This window comes from Bos indicus x Bos taurus, chromosome 26 (genome assembly GCF_003369695.1).
Source record: "Bos indicus x Bos taurus breed Angus x Brahman F1 hybrid chromosome 26, Bos_hybrid_MaternalHap_v2.0, whole genome shotgun sequence".
In the NCBI taxonomy this organism is placed as follows: Eukaryota; Metazoa; Chordata; class Mammalia; order Artiodactyla; family Bovidae; genus Bos; species Bos indicus x Bos taurus.
In genome coordinates this window covers 28,005,235-28,023,207 of record NC_040101.1, presented here as the reverse complement: position 1 = coordinate 28,023,207, position 17,973 = coordinate 28,005,235, and the positions used below count along the sequence as shown (strand labels likewise).

Below are 17,973 nucleotides of genomic sequence, written 5' to 3'. Positions count from 1 at the left end.
AGTTGGGACAACAGATCTATGGTTGTTTAGAAGCTGGAGGTGGGGAGATTTACTATACAAAGAGGAACGAGGAAACTTTTGGGTGAGAGAGTCTCCATTATAGTGATGTGTACTTTGTTAGAAGTCACAAAACTGTACACTTTATAAAAAAAGGTGAATGTTACTGAATGTAAATTATATCTCAATACACTTGACTTTAAAAACTAGATTGAGAAAAGGTGATTTCATTCCCTAAAGAGGCAAAAATCAATGTATGTATGGATGTTAATATGAGCGTTATAAAATGAAAATTACAGTTGAGCAGTAAAGGAAGGTACTAATTAACAGTAATAGCCTTTTCCTGGTTGGAAAGACCAAAAGCCGAGCTGACTTTAGGCCCAGTAGGGCCAGAGCAGCACGTGGGGACACGTGGTCCCTCCCACTGCACAGGTGGGTTCCTGCCCCGGGGCGGGGGCGGGGAATCAGGCCTGCCTGTCTGGGGGTGGGGCCTCGGGAGCGCTGGGCTTTGAGAGCGGTCTGCGGGTGCTCAAGCCCTGGAGTCCGGAGACGGTGGAGACAGTGAGTGTGGTCCTTCTCCTCTCCGCCCGCCCCCAGACCAGGCCCTGTGCCCGAAACTCTGCTCCCTCTACCTCCCACAGTCGCCGCCACCACCAGGGAGCTCCGGCTCTAGGCCACCCCTCTGCCCCGGTGCTCCCCCACCTCCACGCTGGGCTCAGCGCCCTGGCTTTTCAGCTGCCTTTTCTCCCTCCCGGCAGTGGCCACCCCGCGCGACGCTGAGATCCGGAAGGACGTGCAGGTGCCAGCAGCAGGGCCAGTGGTGGCGGTGGAGCATCGGCTGAGTGGGGACATTAGGCCTTTGGAAGCCCGGCCTGGCCCGCCAGGATTCCTGGGGTGGGGGCAGGGCCACTTCCGGGCTTGGAGCTTTGCAGAGAGCAAAGGCCGACCAGGCCTCAGTGGGTTGGAGTGGGGTTGGTGGGGTGCAGCGGGCCTTACCCCAATGGACACCAGCTCTTCTTTCCCCACCTCTCACCCCACCTTTGGCCCCTGGGTCAGACCTACTATGGGCAGGTGCTGAAGAAATCAGCAGACTTCCAGACCAATGCCTGTGTCACTGCAGCCAGGCCGGTCCCTCAGCACATCCGGGAAGCCCTGCAGAATGTACACGAGGAAGTATCCTTGAGGTAAAGTGCTCTGTGCTGCCTCCATGAAGACCCCAGACAGCAGCTTTCTCAAAAGATAGTGATGCCAGGTCACTAGAATTAACCTGCCTCCTCCAGTCCATGTGGCTTGCCTTACCTGTCATAAAATCGGTAAAGCTCGTACTGATTATCTTACTGCTCTGTTGAAGAACATCCAGTGACACCCCCTCGCCTCCCAGCTCCAAACATCCCCCCTCACCCCCCACAATGCACAACCCTTTACTCACAGGCTACATTCACACTCCTTTGACCTGACTTTCCAACCTGTTCAGTTTGGCCCTACCTTCCTAACCAGTCTTGGCTCCCTCCGATGCCCTGGACTACTCTAGGCCCACCTTTCCTTTCCTCTTACCATCAACGCAGCCAAGATGATTTCTGCCTGCCCGGCATGCTGTTATCAATCTGGAATGCTTTCTGAATCCCGCCTGTCCAACACCTCACTGATGTCCTACCTACTTTGTGAAGCTGTCTTCAGTCCTTGAGCACTGCTTCCCCAAACCACTATAGCACTTACTTCCTGTACCACTGTTTTTCAGTAAATCATAGAAAATGTTTTCTGTGTCTGTGTTTTATCTCCCCCATTAAATACACTTGTCTTACCTTTCTTCTTCAGTAATGAGCTTGTCCTGGACCTGCATTAGATGCTCAGTTAGTGCCTTAACAAATATTTTAGTTGGTTTATTTGTTACTACCTGGAACAGTGCCCGTCAATTCAGTGGTAACAAAGCAGTGATAGTCAGCCTTCATGGAGCTTCCAGTGTATTGGGGGAGACTAAACACCGGAAGAGAAATTGAATGAGTGATGGAAGGAAAGGAGGGAGGGAAGGAGGAAGGATTTATATGATTTAGTGGTTCCATGTCTTCTAGTTTCTAGAGGGAAAATAATAGACACATGTATGTATTTTCTATTTTCCAGGTATTATGGCTGTGGTCTGGTCATCCCTGAGTGTCTGGAAAACTGCTGGATTTTGGACCTGGGTAGTGGAAGTGGCAGAGATTGCTATGCTCTTAGTCAGCTGGTTGGTGAGAAGGGACATGTCACTGGAATAGACATGACAGAAGGTCAGGTGAGGTGATTTCAGGGATACTGCTGCTGCTAAGTCACTTCAGTCGTCCAATCTGTGTGACCCCAGAGACGGCAGCCCTCCAGGCTCCCCCGTCCCTGGGATTCTCCAGGCAAGAACACTGGAGTGGGTTGCCATTTTTAGAGATGAAGTTGTTTCCTTGTTACGTGTCAAGGATAATTTAAGAGAGATGCTAAATGCAATGCTCATTTCTGCCATTATTGCTTCCTGACTTGGAAGCTGAGAACTTTGAGGTTTAGGGGCCTCTCTGGGAGAAGGGAGTCAGAGGTTTGATCTGATATATGAGTCTCATGATGTCTGAATGGAGTTTGATCTTTTCCTTCTTTCTACCATTTATCCTGAAAGATTTTCTTCGTTCAAATCAAACCCATGTATCAGACAGGGGGTTTATGCTTCATTGAATTGTCCTATGTTGTAGTAAATTCTCCTTGCCCAGATGAACCTTGTTTACTTACTTAAAATAGTCTGGGGGGAGTATATTCCATTAGTAATAGGAAATGTTAGGATATTATTAGTGCATTCAAAAATGTTGATTATCAAATCTATTTTTTTCCTTCCTGTAGGTGGAAGTAGCTAACAAGTACATTGAATATCACATGGAAAAATATGGGTTCCAGGCACCCAATGTGACTTTTATTCATGGCTACATAGAAAAGTTGGAAGAGGCTGGAATCAAGAATGAGAGTTATGATATTGTTATGTAGGTCTGCATCCTTGATTGAACGCACAAACATCACCACTTTTTGTTGAATGGATTCTCATTTAGGGGCTGAAAGTCAACTTAGGCTGGCTTAACAGAAGGATGGAGCTAGCCTGAAGCACTTGTAGTCCAGCCACCTAACACACTAGCCTAAGAGAGAACAGATTTTAAGTTGAACTGTGGTTTATGAATGTGCCCAAAAGACCAGCAAGACTCCTGAGCCTGCTTGTATAATGTACATTGATCTGTTATTTTTAATATTATTTTCATGGGAAATGATAAGATTCTGTGTTTCTGTTTTTCCTCCGAGTTGTCAAATCATGCCCAAGTGACAGCCTTAACAAAGCTGCCTTTGAGGAGCTCAACCTATTTACATGCGGTGTAAGAAATGCCTTGTGCAGTAGGCGTCTGGTCCCAGGTCATTTTGTTGCATGGCCAACATCATGCCTCAGAATTTTTTCTGCACACTCAAACTTGCTAACAGTTTATTGAGATTCTAAACACTCTATCTCCCTTATCTTGGGACAAGGTTGAGTGTGGGGAAGAGAGGAGGGAGGTGGGAAAAATGGTGTAGCTTTGAGAAAATGGTGGGAACCACCTTTAGGGACTAAAAGGATTTGAGGGTGTCTTAGTAGTCTGAAGGTGTGCTTGACATTCTCTCTGTTCTTTTTTAGATCCAATTGTGCCATTAACCTTGTACCTGATAAACAGCAAGTGCTGCAGGAGGTATATCGAGTGTTAAAGGTGAGGAGAAGAGGGAGACAGGCTGTCTTTGAACATCAGTGAGAACACATGGAATCTGTCCTGTCCTTGTCCCCTTGAGCTGAGAGCTCCAACTCTTAATTTATCCATTAAATTAGAAAGAGTGGCAGAAAGAGGGGGTGACTGGAATACCTGAGATATGAATTTGTTTTCCCTCTCAGGTTGCAAACGGTGATAAATCTGAGAGTCACGATTGTGACTGAATATGTTAAAATTTGCTTTTTTGACTGTTTTTCCTCCTGCTTGCTGCTGTAGAGGAGCCTAGAACAGCATCTGCAGAGCTGCGGGGACCTTTGGACTGACTCCTAAGGTTATTTTGAATATACTCTCCTAGTATGGACAGTGTTTCTCAGTGCTCCTTATTTTGTACCCATCAGTATTCCATTATCGTTGGGAAGTTACAGAAGGTGAATCTTTTACACTAACTACTCTCTTAAAGTAGCAGGCACTCCACACCCTCTGTATGTATCATGAGATGTATCTCTTCATGATAGAAGATTCTGAGATTCTTGGTTTATATTACTGTTGCAGAGATCAAGGGCTTTTGTCTGCAATTCAGGAGACCCAGGTTTAAACGATCCCTGGATTGGGAAGATCCCCTGGAAAAGGGAATGGATACCCAATTCAGTATTCTTGCCTGGAGAATTCCATGGACAGAGGAGTCTGGCAGGCTACAGTCCATGGGGTTGAAAAGAGTTGGACACTATGCAGAAATGATTTAACAGTGTCTTAATTAATATGCCATTCTATAGACCAGTTCATGACTTTCACCAGGGTATACTTGTAGAAGGTAGAGACGTTACTGTAGAATCTAGACCTCCATGCTCTTGAAATTAGCTAAATAAAATCTTAAAATTCCTGATAACGCATATGCCTGAAATTTTAAGGATGTTTTAAAAAGATAATGTGTTATTACAAAAATAAATAAGTGTTACAAAAGTTATATAATTTTTAAGGAAGGAGACTTTATGAGTACTGTTTACGTCTGTTCTGTGAAAGCCTGGTCTGCTTTGCTTCAGATTGATTAAGTTTGTAAAGTTATTTTATTAGCTATTAGCTGACCAATCCCAAAGAAAGGCAGTGCCAAAGAATGCTCAAACTACTGCACAACTGCACTCATCTCACACACTAGTAAAGTAATTAATGCTCAAAATTCTCCATGCCAGGCTTCAGCAATACGTGAACCGTGAACTTCCAGATGTTCAAGCTGGTTTTAGAAAAGGCAGAGGAACCAGAGATCAAATTGCCAACATCCGCTGGATCATCAAAAAAGCAATAGAGTTCCAGAAAACCATCCCTTTCTGCTTTATTGACTATGCCAAAACCTTTGACTGTGTGGATCACAATAAACTGTGAAAAATTCTGAAAGAGATGGGAATACCAGACCACCTGACCTGCCTCTTGAGAAACCTATATGCAGGTCAGGAAGCAACAGTTAGAACTGGACATGGAACAACAGACTGGTTCCAAATAGGAGAAGGAGTACGTCAAGGCTGTATATTGTCACCCTGCTTATTTAACTTCTATGCAGAGTACATCATGAGAAACGCTGGGCTGGGCTGGAAGAAGCAGAAGCTGGAATCAAGATTGCCGGAAGAAATATCAATAACCTCAGATGTGCAGATGACACCACCCTTATGGCAGAAAGTGAAGAGGAACTAAAAAGCCTCTTGTTGAAAGTGAAAGTGGAGAGTGAAAAAGTTGGCTTAAAGCTCAACATTCAGAAAACAAAGATCATGGCATCTGGTTCCATCACTTCATGGGTAATAGATGGGGAAACAGTGGAAACAGTGGAAACAGTGGCTGACTTTATTTTTGGGGTCTCCAAAATCACGGCAGATGGTGACTATAGCCATGAAATTAAAAGACGCTTACTCCTTGGAAGGAAAGTTATGACCAACCTAGATAGCATATTCAAAAGCAGAGACATTTTGCCAGATAGGTCTGTCCTGTCAAGGCTGTGGTTTTTCCAGTGGTCATGTATGGATGTGAGAGTTGGACTGTGAAGAAAGCTGAGCGCCAAAGAATTGATGCTTTTGAGCTGTGGTATTGGAGAATACTCTTGAGAGTCCCTTGGACTGCAAGGAGGTCCAACTAGTCCATCCTAAAGATCATCAGTCCTGGGTGTTCATTGGAAGGAATGATGCTAAAGCTGAAACTCCAATACCTTGGCCACCTCATGCGAAGAGTTGACTCACTGGAAAAGACCCTGATGCTGGGAGGGATTGGGGGCAGGAGGAGAAGGGGACAACAGAGGAAGAGATGGCTGGATGGCATCACTGACTCAATGGACATGAGTTTGGGTGAACTGCGGGAGTTGGTGATGGACAGGGAGGCCTGGCGTGCTGCGATTCATGGGGTCTCAAAGAGTTGGACACTGAGTGACTGAACTGACTGACTGAGGCACTGAAAAAAAATCTTGGCAGTTTGCTATTGATTGTAACTAGAGAGGGAGCCAAGTAGTTATTTGTTCAAAAAGGGTCAACTCAGGAACTTCTGTTGTTTTTTTAAAACTTGATTTTATCCCCTCATGCCTTTCTTTGCTATCAGGGACTAATGTAATCTTTAACCTTGTTTGGATTAATTCTGTTTCAGCATGGTGGGGAGCTATATTTCAGTGACGTCTATGCTAGCCTTGAATTGCCAGAAGAAATCAGGACACACAAGGTTTTATGGGGTAGGTGTTTGTGTTTTGTTTTGTTTTGAGGCAGATACTCGTTCAAGTACAGCATTCCATCCTGCTGATGTCCAGGGTGAGGCTTTGTGCTGTGGGAACACATGCCTTTAGGTAACAGGCGTAGGTTCTTTTCCTCCTCTGACACTCAACTCTGATAAGACCTTGGGCAATTTAATTATGCTCTTTGAATCATGACTTCCTAACTATAAAATGTAGGTAATAATTCAGTCTGCCTCATAGGGCTGTCATGAAGATTGAATGGAATAATGTGTGTGAAAAATTCTTTTAAAAGCTCTAGTGTGGAAATGACGCCAGTTGCTCCAGAGATGATGCGTCCTTAATTCCCTGTATTTTCATCATTATTCTGTTGCTGATCTGTTGAGTGTCATTTTCATGGAGTTTCTGGACATTGAGGAGATAAATGGCATGTGTTTGGTCGGTTTGGCTATGAAATCAAAAGTTCTTTTAAAATAAATTATGTTAACTTTTTTCTTATTATACAGTAAGAAATAGATATTGTTGGGACTTCCCTGGAAATCCAGTGGTTAAGACTCTGTGCTGTCAATGCAGTGGGTGCAGGGTTGATCCCCCATCAGGGAACTGAGATCCCAAAAGCTGAGTGGAGTGGCCAAAAAAAAAGTCGGAAAATACAAAAAGAAAAAATTACTACTAAACATGTAACTCTTTTGATAGTTTAGTATATACACTTTTAGGTTTGCTTTTTTCCCTGTGGGTGAGTGTAAAAATTTTGGGAATATGCTGCATATAGACTTTAGTATTCCAGTTTTGTTTAGCATATTTCCTAAGCCTAAAATTTTAAAAAATATTTAAAAGTGTATCATACAATTATATTGTACAGCTGAACCATATTTTATTTGGCCATTTCTTTCTTGGTAATGATTTAGTTTGTTTCTAATTTGTTGATGTAATGAACTTGAAATCTGTAAATGCCTTATGAACGTTAATAGTAATTACTGTTCTAGTAGCAGATTGTTATAAGGTTAATCTGGAACTAAGCGGCAGTTTTGTAATTTTTCTTGTATATTTTTACTCACATAACATAGTATTTTTCAGAATGTGACCTAATATATGCATGGATATTATGATTGATAGAACCATTTAGCTAGCATATCCAGCCTTCACTTGGATTTTCTAGACCTTGGGGGACTCTCAGCTTCTTCTATTTTTCTAGGACCTGTGTTCTAAGTAATACCATAGCCTAATCAATTATACCAGAAGAATAACTCCCTAATATCTAGTTGTATTGGTTGATCTGTGATTTTTCTTTTTTTAGGTGAGTGCCTGGGTGGTGCTTTGTACTGGAAGGACCTTTCTATCCTTGCCAAAAAAGTTGGGTTCTGCCCTCCACGTTTGGTCACTGCCAATTTCATTACAGTTCAAAACAAGGAGCTGGAAAACGTGATCGGTAAGAAACAGTGGCAGGGACTGTTGTAACTCCAACCTGAATGGTTCTGATTTGGTGATTAGCAAGTATCTCCTCAGTGAGTCTCACTGAAGGAGACTGTGTCATCTGGAAATCTCTGTCTTATCTCCCCTTTAATGGCAGCTTCCCAAAGTTTGGTGTTTAATAAAGCACTTTGAAGTTATGCAGTAAATAGAGTCATGTGCCCAGAAAGATGATTGATGGCATGCAAAGAAGATACCATCTTTATAATATTTAAGTCTTCATCTGTTGAGCAGAGCAATAACCACTGCAGTGCTGGGACAAACCATGAGTATATTCTGTTTTTAGGCGACTGCCGTTTTGTTTCTGCAACATTTCGCCTCTTCAAACTCCCTAAGACAGGACCAACCCAAAAATGCCAAGTTATTTACAATGGAGGAATCAGAGGACATGAAAAAGAACTAATATTTGATGCAAATTTCACATTTAAGGTAACTAAAGATTTCCATGACTTCCAGCATTCTTCCTCTTCTTACTTTTGCTCCACAAACCTTTTCTTAATCTTGCATTGCTTCTCACTTTTCTGGTCTTGGTATATGTGTATGTGTCTGTGTGTCTGTCTATATACACACACACAAACACACACACATACTTGTGGGCTCCCCTGGTGACTGAGTGGTAAGAATCTGCCTGCAACGTAGGAGGCCCAGGTTCGAGCCCTGGGTCAAGAAGATCCCCTGGAGAAGAAAATGCCAACTGACTCCAGTATTCTTGCCTGGGAAATCCCATGGACAGAGGAGCCTGGCGGGCTACAGCCCACGGTGTCGAAAAAGAGTCAGACACGACTTGACTAAATAACAACAAATATATATATATATATATATACTTGCTAAACCATTAAAATGTAAGTTGCAGATATCATGACATTTTACCTTTAAATATTTCAGCATACATCTCCTAAGAATAGAATGTTCTCTTACGTAACCAAATATCATTACCTTAAAAACTTTTCTATGAAACGTCATTCATACATCAGAGTCATGGTATTATAAAGATGGAAAACTGTGAGAGTACTGAGCAACAATATTTCAGTTGTTTAATTGTTATTTTGGGATTAAGGAATTGTTCGTGTTTAATGATGACGCTGATATTGCTACTCCTCTTTTTAGAGTAGGTTTTGTTTTTTCAAAACAGGTAAGTACAGGCTTTGGATCTAGATAGCTGGTTTCAAATTCTAGTTCTGTCATTTATTTATTACTTGAGTAAACTTGAATATGCCACCAAAATTGTTTGAGAAACAGTTTGCTCCACTGTAAAAGTAGGGATAATAATAATACTATGTGGCAGATTTTCTATAAGGATTAGCAATGCTGTAATAAAACATTGGTACTGGGAACTCAGTAAATAGAAGATACAGTCATTATTTGTTTCAAAGGTGGAAGAACTTAACTGTTTCCCTACTCTGATGTTTTGGTCTAGATAGCATTTTCAGATTTCTTAAATACTCCTGGTGCCACAGAGCCGTTAATGCTTTTTCACTGACACACTGCCACCTGCCTGCTCAGTAGAGCCACAGAATCAGTAAAATCATCACTCTGGTCTAGTGGCTTTCAAAAAAACATTTCTAATGGCAGAATTATTTTTTATTGAGACATAGTTGGCACATAACACTATATTAACTTTAGGTATAAAACACAGTGATTTAAAATTTGTGTATATTGCAAAATGATCATCCAGTAAGTCTACAGTTAATGTCCATTACCATACGTAGTTACAAATTTTTTTTTTCTTATGATGAGAAATTTTGGAATCTTTCTCAGCTACTTTCAGATATATAAAACAGTATCATTAACTACAGTCACTATGCTATACATTACAGCCTCATGAGGTATTTATTTTATAACTGAGAGTTTGTATCTTTTGATCCCCGTCAGACAATCTGCCCACCCTCTACTTGCCCCCAGAATTTTTTTTTTTTTTCAGCAAAAGCACGCAGATTCTTTACCAGCTGAGCTATCAGGGAGGCCCACAATTTTATTTAAAAGACCAATACTTAACTATGTGTAGGTCCTTGCCTTATGTAACCCCAGTATCTGAAGGGATACAAGCAGAATTTATCGGACAGGAGCAGAGACTGGACAGCTCAGAATCTCCTGTGCTAACTCCTGGTTCCCAAGGCGTGGACCCTTCACGCATGTCCCAGGCACACTGGGACTCAAGGAAACATACCAGAAAAGCCATTAGTCCAAAGACCTTATTTTAGCAACAAATAAGGTGAAACTCGGAGAGCAGTGGTTTTCTACATTTGCTTCTGAGCAGAAACTAGACACTGGAGCAATGAGTGTCCTTTTTTTTTTTGGTGTTGCCACCAAAGGAAAACTAATAATGACACTGGTCAATTCCATGGAGAAATAAGCATGAAGCTACTAGCAGCAGGGTCTGAACGTGAGAAAATACTGTGTCAAAAGGTGTGGTGTTTTATCTTGAGATGCTTCTTGATAGTAGTAGATAGAAGAACCCTTCAGGGTGTTTTTCTTCTATTCAGACGAAAGTGGCATCTCTAAGAATGTCTTTCATGCTTCCCTTCAGAAAGATGAAGTTGTTGAAGTAGATGAAGAAACAGTGGCTATCTTGAAGAATTCACGATTTGCCCAAGATTTTCTGATCGGGCCAGATGGAGAGAAGTTCCCAACATGTGGAGCCTATACTGCTTTAGAAGTAAAGGTTGGCTTGGCTTTTAATTCCCTAACCTCAAACGGAGAACCATTTAAAAAATTGTTAAGATCACCACAGACTGCTAAAGAAACAAATCATTATTCTTTTAGTTGGCCATCATAACTTATTTCTAGTATTTTTGTACCTATAAAATGATTTAACTTCATAACTTCATTTTTCCAATGCTGACTTGGTATTTCCATCAATGGACTTTGAAGCATCCACAAACCCCTTAAAATTGTATGTGTATTTTCTTGGCAAAGAGTCTGTTACTTTCATCAGGTTTCCAAAGAGGTACAGATACAAAAAAGATTAAGAGCTACCTTGGGAAGAAATTATGCAAAGTATACATATATACATACACCTTTTAATGTGGGCTTCTGTGGTGGCTCAGCAGTAAAGAATCCGCTGCCAATGCAGGAGATACAAGAGGCGTGGGTTCGATCCCTGGGTCAGGAAGATCCCCTGGAGAAGGAAATGGCAACCCACTCCAGTATTCTTGCCTGGGGAATCTCACCAACAGAGGAGCCTGGAGGGCTACGGTCCACGGGGTCGCAAGGAATTGGACACAACTTAGTGACAAAACAGCAACAACAGACCTTTTTATGTGAATAGTCAGAAAGATGGTACCAGCCTACATGCCTGCTGCTATCTATGAGAATACCTTTTCCCTGTATCCTTACTAATATGGTTATTACTTTTTTAAAAAGATGATGGTTGGACGGCATCATCGATTCAATGGACATGAGTTTGAGCAAACTCCAGGAGATAGTGAAGGACAGGGAAGCCTGGCATGCTACAGTTCATGGGATCACAAGGAGTCAGACATGACTGAGTGACTGAACAACAACTTAAAAAAAATCTTTGTTTGTCTGATAAGCAGAATATAATTTGTTTATTTTATGTACATTGAACTTTTTGGTTATGTTTATTGACCATTTACATTTCATCTGTTGTGAACTTCCTATGTAATATAAGACTTTGTTTATTACTATGTTGCAAATTTTTGCTCATTTACCTTTTCATTTGCTTTTTTTGTTGTTGTGCCACATGGCATGTTGGACCTTCGTTCCCTGGGCAGGGATTGAACCCATGCCCCTTGCAGTGGAAGCATAGAGTCTTAACAACTGGACCACAGGGGAATTCCCCTTTTTATTTGCTTTTTGTCCTGAATAGATGTTTTCAGTTTTTATGCAGTTTTTATTTCCTTTATGGTATCTGGCTCTGGTGTTACCATTAGAAAGATCTGCTCTTTGTGAACATTATAAATTTACTTGTTTTCTTTTAGTGCTTTTTAAAACTTGAGGTAAACTTGGCATAACATAAAATTCACTATTTTAACCAATTTTTTTAACCATTTTAATCTGTACAATTTAGTAGCTTTTAGTCTGTTTATAATGTCGTACAACCATTACCACTGTCTAGTGCCAGAAAGCTTTCATCATCCCCCAGAGTAAATCCTGTTCCCATTAAGCGCTAATCCCCAGTCCTCCCCTCCCTGATCCCTGGCAGTAACTAATCTGTTTTCTTGTCTCTGGATTTGCTTTTTCTGGACATTTCGTAAAAGTGGAATCATAAAATACTTTGTGACCTTCTCTGTCTGGCTTCTTTTACTTAATGTAATGTTTTCAGGGTTTATCCATTATAGCAGTATTTCATCCCTTTTCATAGCTCGATAATAGTCCCTTATATGGCTATACCACAGTTTTTTCTTTTTAGTCCATTCGTCAGTTGAGAGACGTTTAGGTTGTTTCCACTTTTTGGCTATTGTAATGTTGCTGTGACTATGCATGTCTATGTGCCTCATGTACTTGTTTGAGTGGTTGTTTTGAATCCTTTTGGGTCTGTATCTGGGAGTGGAATTGTTGGGTCATGTGGTAATTCTCCATTTAACTTTCTGAAGTCACCAAACTGTGTCCTACAGTGGCTCCGCCAGTTTACAATCCTCCCAGCAATGTGCAAGGGTTCCCATTTCTCTGCATCCTTGCCAACAGTTGTTATTTTCTGTTTTGATTGTAGCCATTCTTCATTAGTGTGAAGTATTTGAGCCAGTATTCCAGCATGTTCTAAAATGAATATTTTCTAAAATATTTTAGATTCTTATTTAAAAATTATTCTAGTAACTGAAATATTGGTGTCGCATTTTAAAAAGCATTTTATCACAAGTTATCTCCAGTCACCTCTCACAACCTCCCTATGAAGAAGGTGGATAGGGTGTGGTAACAGATAGTGGCATCTTTCTCTTATTTATTTTTACCTTTCCCCCATTCATGCTCTTATAATTATTAATCCATTTGTTAATTTATAATATTCTATTATTTAGAACAGGCTTAGTGATGGATTTCAAGTCTTTTTTGTCTGACAGAACTTCTAACCTGCACCAGAGTCCTGCCCAGCAAAAGAAGCTCCTGCTCTTTCTGGGGCAGGATGGTGGTATATGTACACGATAGACTAAGTACACATCTCGGCTCTGCCGCCTATGTGTAATCTTGGATTCCTTACCTAAACTCCTCAAACCCTCTGTTTCCTCATGTTTAATGGCAAGATAATAATCCCTTTTCCCCTCAGATTATAAAAGTCAAATGGAATGATACATGTAAATGTTAGGCAACGCCTGGCAAGTAATAACATACCCAAGAAACAGAGGTGGTTATGGTTATGGATTTGTATTTGCTAAGATTCTTGGTCCAACTAAAGACTAAGATCCAACCAGTCCATCCTAAAGGAGATCAGTCCTGGGTGTTCATTGGAAGATCTGATGTTGAAGCTGAAACTCCAGTACTTTGGCCACCTGATGTGAAGAGCTGACTCATTGGAAAAGACCCTGATGCTGGGAAGGATTGAGGGCAGGAGGAGAAGGGGACAACAGAGGATGAGATGATTGGATGGCATCACCGACTCGATGGACATGGGTTTGGGTGGACTCCGGGAGTTGGTGATGGACAGGGAGGCCTGGCGTGCTGTGGTTCTTGAGGTCGCAAAGAGTCGGACACGACTGAGTGACTGAACTGAACTGAACTGAAGTTTCTGGGTATCTTGGAACTGTGTTCTGTGTGTTTGAATTCTGACCCTCTTTGCAGGATTCTTTCATCATTCTCTCATGTACCCTTTCTCCTGGCTCAGAATTTCTATAATCTTCAAAAATTTTACTTTTCTGCTGTTTATATTTTGTAGAAATTTTAGATGCATGGGGCAACAACATTGATACACAAGTAACTCTTGTGCCTTTTCCTCCACCTTTTGTTACCTCGCAGTCTTTTTTTTTTTTCTTCCCTCAGTGCTTGTGGGATCGTAGTTCCGGAACCAGAAATTGAACCCCGGGCTCCAGCAGTGAGCACTGAGTCCTGACTGCTGGACTGCCAGGGAATTCCCAAGCAGTCTTTCTTTATTTGGCCTTGCTGGGTCTTTGTTGCTCTGCACAGGCTTTCTCTAGCTGCGGCGAGGGGGGCTACTCTGGTTTGGTGCGTGGTCTTCTCGTGTTGTGGAGCACAGGCTGGAAGGTACATGGGCTTCAGCAGTTGCAGCTCCCAGGCTCTAGAGTGTGGGCCCAGTAGTTGTGGCGCATGGGCATAGTTGCTCCGAGGCATGTGGGATCTTCCTGGATCAGGGATCAAACCCATGGCCCTGCAGTGGCGGGTGGACTCTTATCCACCAGGGAAGTCCCCAGGCAGTCTTTTAAGAGTGAAGCTTATTAGGGAATTCCCTGGTGGCATAATCTGAGCTAAGTGTAGAAGCCATCTCTAGAGGTAAAAAGTGATTTTATTCATTTTTTTTTTTGCTTTATTTGATTCTTGAGCACTCTACTTTTGAGGGAAAAAGAACTTTAGAGGGAAAAGTAGAGAAATTTGAATTCTGACTTATCAGTCCATTGCATTTCATGAATGTGTTACTGGTCTTTTGAAATTCTTGGTCGTTCACTGATAACAAAATCTTGCTGATCAAGATCAGTGTTTATCTGGAAATACTTTCATCATTCTAGTCTCCTTTACTTGGCTTCCTGAATCGTAGTTCTGAAGGCTGTCAGAGAATTAGTTACAAGTAAACAGAATCTTTCCCCCAGCCCAGTCTGGCTGGGAAACTGTAGTTAGATGCGTTTGCTTCTGCAGGAGAGAATTTTTTGGCAGCAGAGCTCTCCAGCACCTCATGTGCAGGAGGATGCCTGACCTCTAGCAGGAATGCAGCTTTCTACGTGTTTGAACTGGTTTGTCAGAACCATCTCCCATCTCTCTCGCCGTACTTCTTTCAGCTTGCGGGTGTGCCGTCAGTTCCATGTCTGAAATGGGACTAATTGACGCTGAAGGAAGATTTGAAGAATGAAGCAGCTGTGTGTCCTAGAAATACAACCTTGGGCTTTCGGAGGAGGACATTCTTATCTTTTTTATGGAAGACCTTTGTGATAGATTCCTGAGAACCAGAGGCAGGAGGCATGTGGGGAATTGCTCGTATTTCTGTCATCCTATCAGTTGGCTCAGTAGAAGAATCAAAGTACTGCTTCTTTCTGGGACTTGACTCCATAATGACTGTTTTTTTTTTTTTTTTTTTTCCATAATGACTGTTTTTGAGAGTCCTAGTTTTTCTTTTTTCTTCTCCTCCTCCTCCTTCTTTAATCCTGACAAGCAAAGTGTATTTTGCTATTTAAAAGAACTATTAAAACCCTGCAGCATCTATAGTGATGCAGATAGGATGTGTGCTATGTCCTGTCTTGCTCTAGTTAATAGTCGTGGGAGTAATCACATGAAAACAGTCATTGCTGTTGTTCAGTCACTGAGTTGTGTCTGACTCTTTGCCACCCCATGGACTGCAGCACGCCAGGCTTCCATGTCTTTCACTATCTCCCGGAGTTTGCTTAAACTCATGTGCATTGAGTCAGTGATGCCATCCAGCCGTCTCACCCTCTCTTGCCCCCTTCTCCTCCTGTCCTCAGTCTTTCCCAGTATCAGGGTCTTTCTCCATTGAATTGGCTCTTCAAATCAGGTAGCCAAAGAATTGGAGCTTCAGCTTCAGCATCCATCCTTCCAATGAATATTCAGGATTGACTACCTTTAGGATTGACTTGTTTGATCTTGCTGTCCTGGGAACTCTCAAGAGTCTTCTCCAGCACCACAATTTGAAAGCATCAGCACTTCAGCGCTCAGCCTTCTTTATGGTCCAACTCTCACATCCATACATGACTATTGGAAAAACTATAACTTGGACTGTACAGACCACTGTTGGCAAAGTGCTGTCTCTGCTTTTTAATACACTGTCTAGGTTTGTCATAGCTTTTCTCCTAAGGAGCAAGCGTCTTCTAATTTCATGGCTGCAATCACCGTCTACAGTGATTTTGGTTGTAGTCTAGAGGACCTCATCTTTATCAAACAGTTAATATGTTGAAGGCACCTCATCATTTAGTCCTCATAATACTCCTTTTCTTCATTTTACAAATGAAGAAACAGGCTCAGAGAGATTAATTTGCTGATCCAAGGTCACACAGCTAGAAAGGAGTAAATCTGAACCCACATCTGTTTCTGGAGCTGACATTCTTAACCAGTATGCTGCACTAGCTCTCCATATCTATACTGTTCACACAAGCACAGTTAGTGCTGGAAAGGACTGCTTGTCAGGGTGTCCCACCTTCTAGTTCCTTCAAGTTTTGAGAGCTTTTCGGGCTGGTTGCAGACATTTGGAAGTGGTACTGATATTACTTGTACATCTTTCTGTTTGCCGCCGCAGCCACTGCCGCTAAGTTGCTTCAGTCATGTCCGACTCTGTGCGACCCCAGAGACGACAGCCCACCAGGCTCCCCCATCCCTGGGGTTCCCCAGGCAAGAACACTATAGTGGGTTGCCATTTCCTTCTCCAATCTTTCTGTTTGTAGTTATAAACAAATAACTTGTAGGTTGCAACCCACCAACAAATAATAAGAGTGTAAGATCTATGGCACCCCATTCCAGTACTTTTGCCTAGAAAATCCCATGGACGGAGGAGCCTGGTAGGCTGCAGTCCGTGGGGTTGCTAGAGTCGGACACGACTGACCGAATTCACTTTCACTTTTCACCTTCATGCATTGGAGAAGGAAATGGCAACCCACTCCAGTGTTCTTGCCTGGAGAATCCCAGGAGCCTGGTGGGCTACCATCTATGGGGTCGCACAGAGTCGGACACGACTGAAGCGACTTAGCAGCAGTAGCAGCAAGATCATGTTTAATGAATTCACTTTCATTAATAAGGTGGCTTGAGCATATTCTTGATGTGCAGTCTTGTGCCTGTTTTTTCTCTGACTGTTGGGACTGCTGGTAGAGGTATCTCATTAGAAGGTGAAAGGAGGAAAAATAAAGACTGCTGTCTTGTCTTTTGAAAGTTCCACTTACTCTGCCCTGAAATCTTACTGGTTGTGGTTGGCAATCTCAACATCTGAATATCAGCAGTTGCTAACGAGGGCCCTAGTATCTGGGACTTCCTTCTTCTCTTGCACACGTTTCTAGAGATTAGAGTAAGAGAAGAGAAGAAGATCCAGCATGTCAGTAGCTCAGTTCTAAAAAGGTAAAAGGCACAAACAAACGGGAATCCCATGGAATAAAGCAAAATCCACTCTTCTGGCCCAAAAGGGACCTTTTAGAAGCTTTAAATGAAGTCTACCTTGAAAATAGTGATAACTTGATTAGAAACTTCAGGAAAAGACAGCCACCTTGATAAGTGAGTCCCGGACCCCACAGAACTGTACAATTTTGTCCTCCTTGTAGGAAATAAGCGTTAAGTCCAGCTGAAATGTTAGTGTCTGTCAAAACATCTTTAACGTATCCTTTCGTCTTGGTTTGTCTTTTGACAGGATGTGGTCACAGATCCATTTGAGCTTGCAGGGAGGTCTGACAGTGCGGAGTCCAGAAGTTTCCCTGCTGTTGGTGGCTGCTGCAGTACAAAGAAATGCTCCTAAAACAACAGCTGACCAGACGACAGTGGGCAGGAGGTGAAAGAATGAGTTATACATGTCTTAACCCACCCTTTCCCGTAGCCCATACCACACGAAAGAACAAGTGGCAGAAGTCCACTGATTTCTAGATAAAAATAAATGAGTTATCTTTACAAAGTATTAAAGGTTTACATCAAAATCACGTTAAGACCCGTTAAGCCGGTTTCCTCTTACCTGATTCTGGTGCCACCTGGTGGCCAGAAATGGAACTGAGCAGCAGTCTGAAAGCTTGGCCCATGGGCAAGAAAGGCTTTAGAAAAGAGAGTTGGCTGAGTCTCAGGGAAAACATCTTCCTTCTGACCCACACAGAACCTTTTCGACTTTTCACCGTGTGTGCTCATTAAACAAAGCTCCTACTGAAATCATTCGAATCATGCCAAAAGATTGCCAAATCAAATTTGGTAGGAGCGCTCTGGAGATAATGGTCTTTTATATCAGTTTTTTTCCTCCAATGTGCAGTTGAATGAAGAAAAAACCGAAGT

The 17,973-nt window shown here is 42.2% G+C and overlaps 1 protein-coding gene across 2 annotated transcripts; it reads left to right on the top strand.

Moving 5' to 3' along the window:
• Positions 1–452: 452 nt before the first annotated feature.
• AS3MT (arsenite methyltransferase) lies at positions 453–17,634 on the top strand. Of its 2 annotated transcripts, XM_027528640.1 has the most exons (11): positions 453–558; positions 756–796; positions 1,054–1,181; positions 2,116–2,266; positions 2,848–2,984; positions 3,659–3,728; positions 6,342–6,423; positions 7,718–7,849; positions 8,177–8,319; positions 10,418–10,552; positions 17,351–17,634. In XM_027528640.1, coding segments are annotated over exons 1-11 (1,125 nt in total). In that variant the 5' UTR covers positions 453–557; the 3' UTR covers positions 17,456–17,634. The 2 variants fall into 2 exon arrangements, with proteins under 2 accessions (XP_027384441.1, XP_027384443.1); XM_027528642.1 differs by lacking the exon at positions 10,418–10,552.
• Positions 17,635–17,973: the final 339 nt, after the last annotated feature.

Excerpts from the sequence above, each read along its gene's own strand:
- AS3MT (XM_027528640.1), top strand. Across the intron at positions 3,729-6,341 it reads AGGTATATCGAGTGTTAAAG|CATGGTGGGGAGCTATATTT; the intron begins GTGAGGAGAAGA and ends ATTCTGTTTCAG. Across the intron at positions 7,850-8,176 it reads GGAGCTGGAAAACGTGATCG|GCGACTGCCGTTTTGTTTCT; the intron begins GTAAGAAACAGT and ends TTCTGTTTTTAG.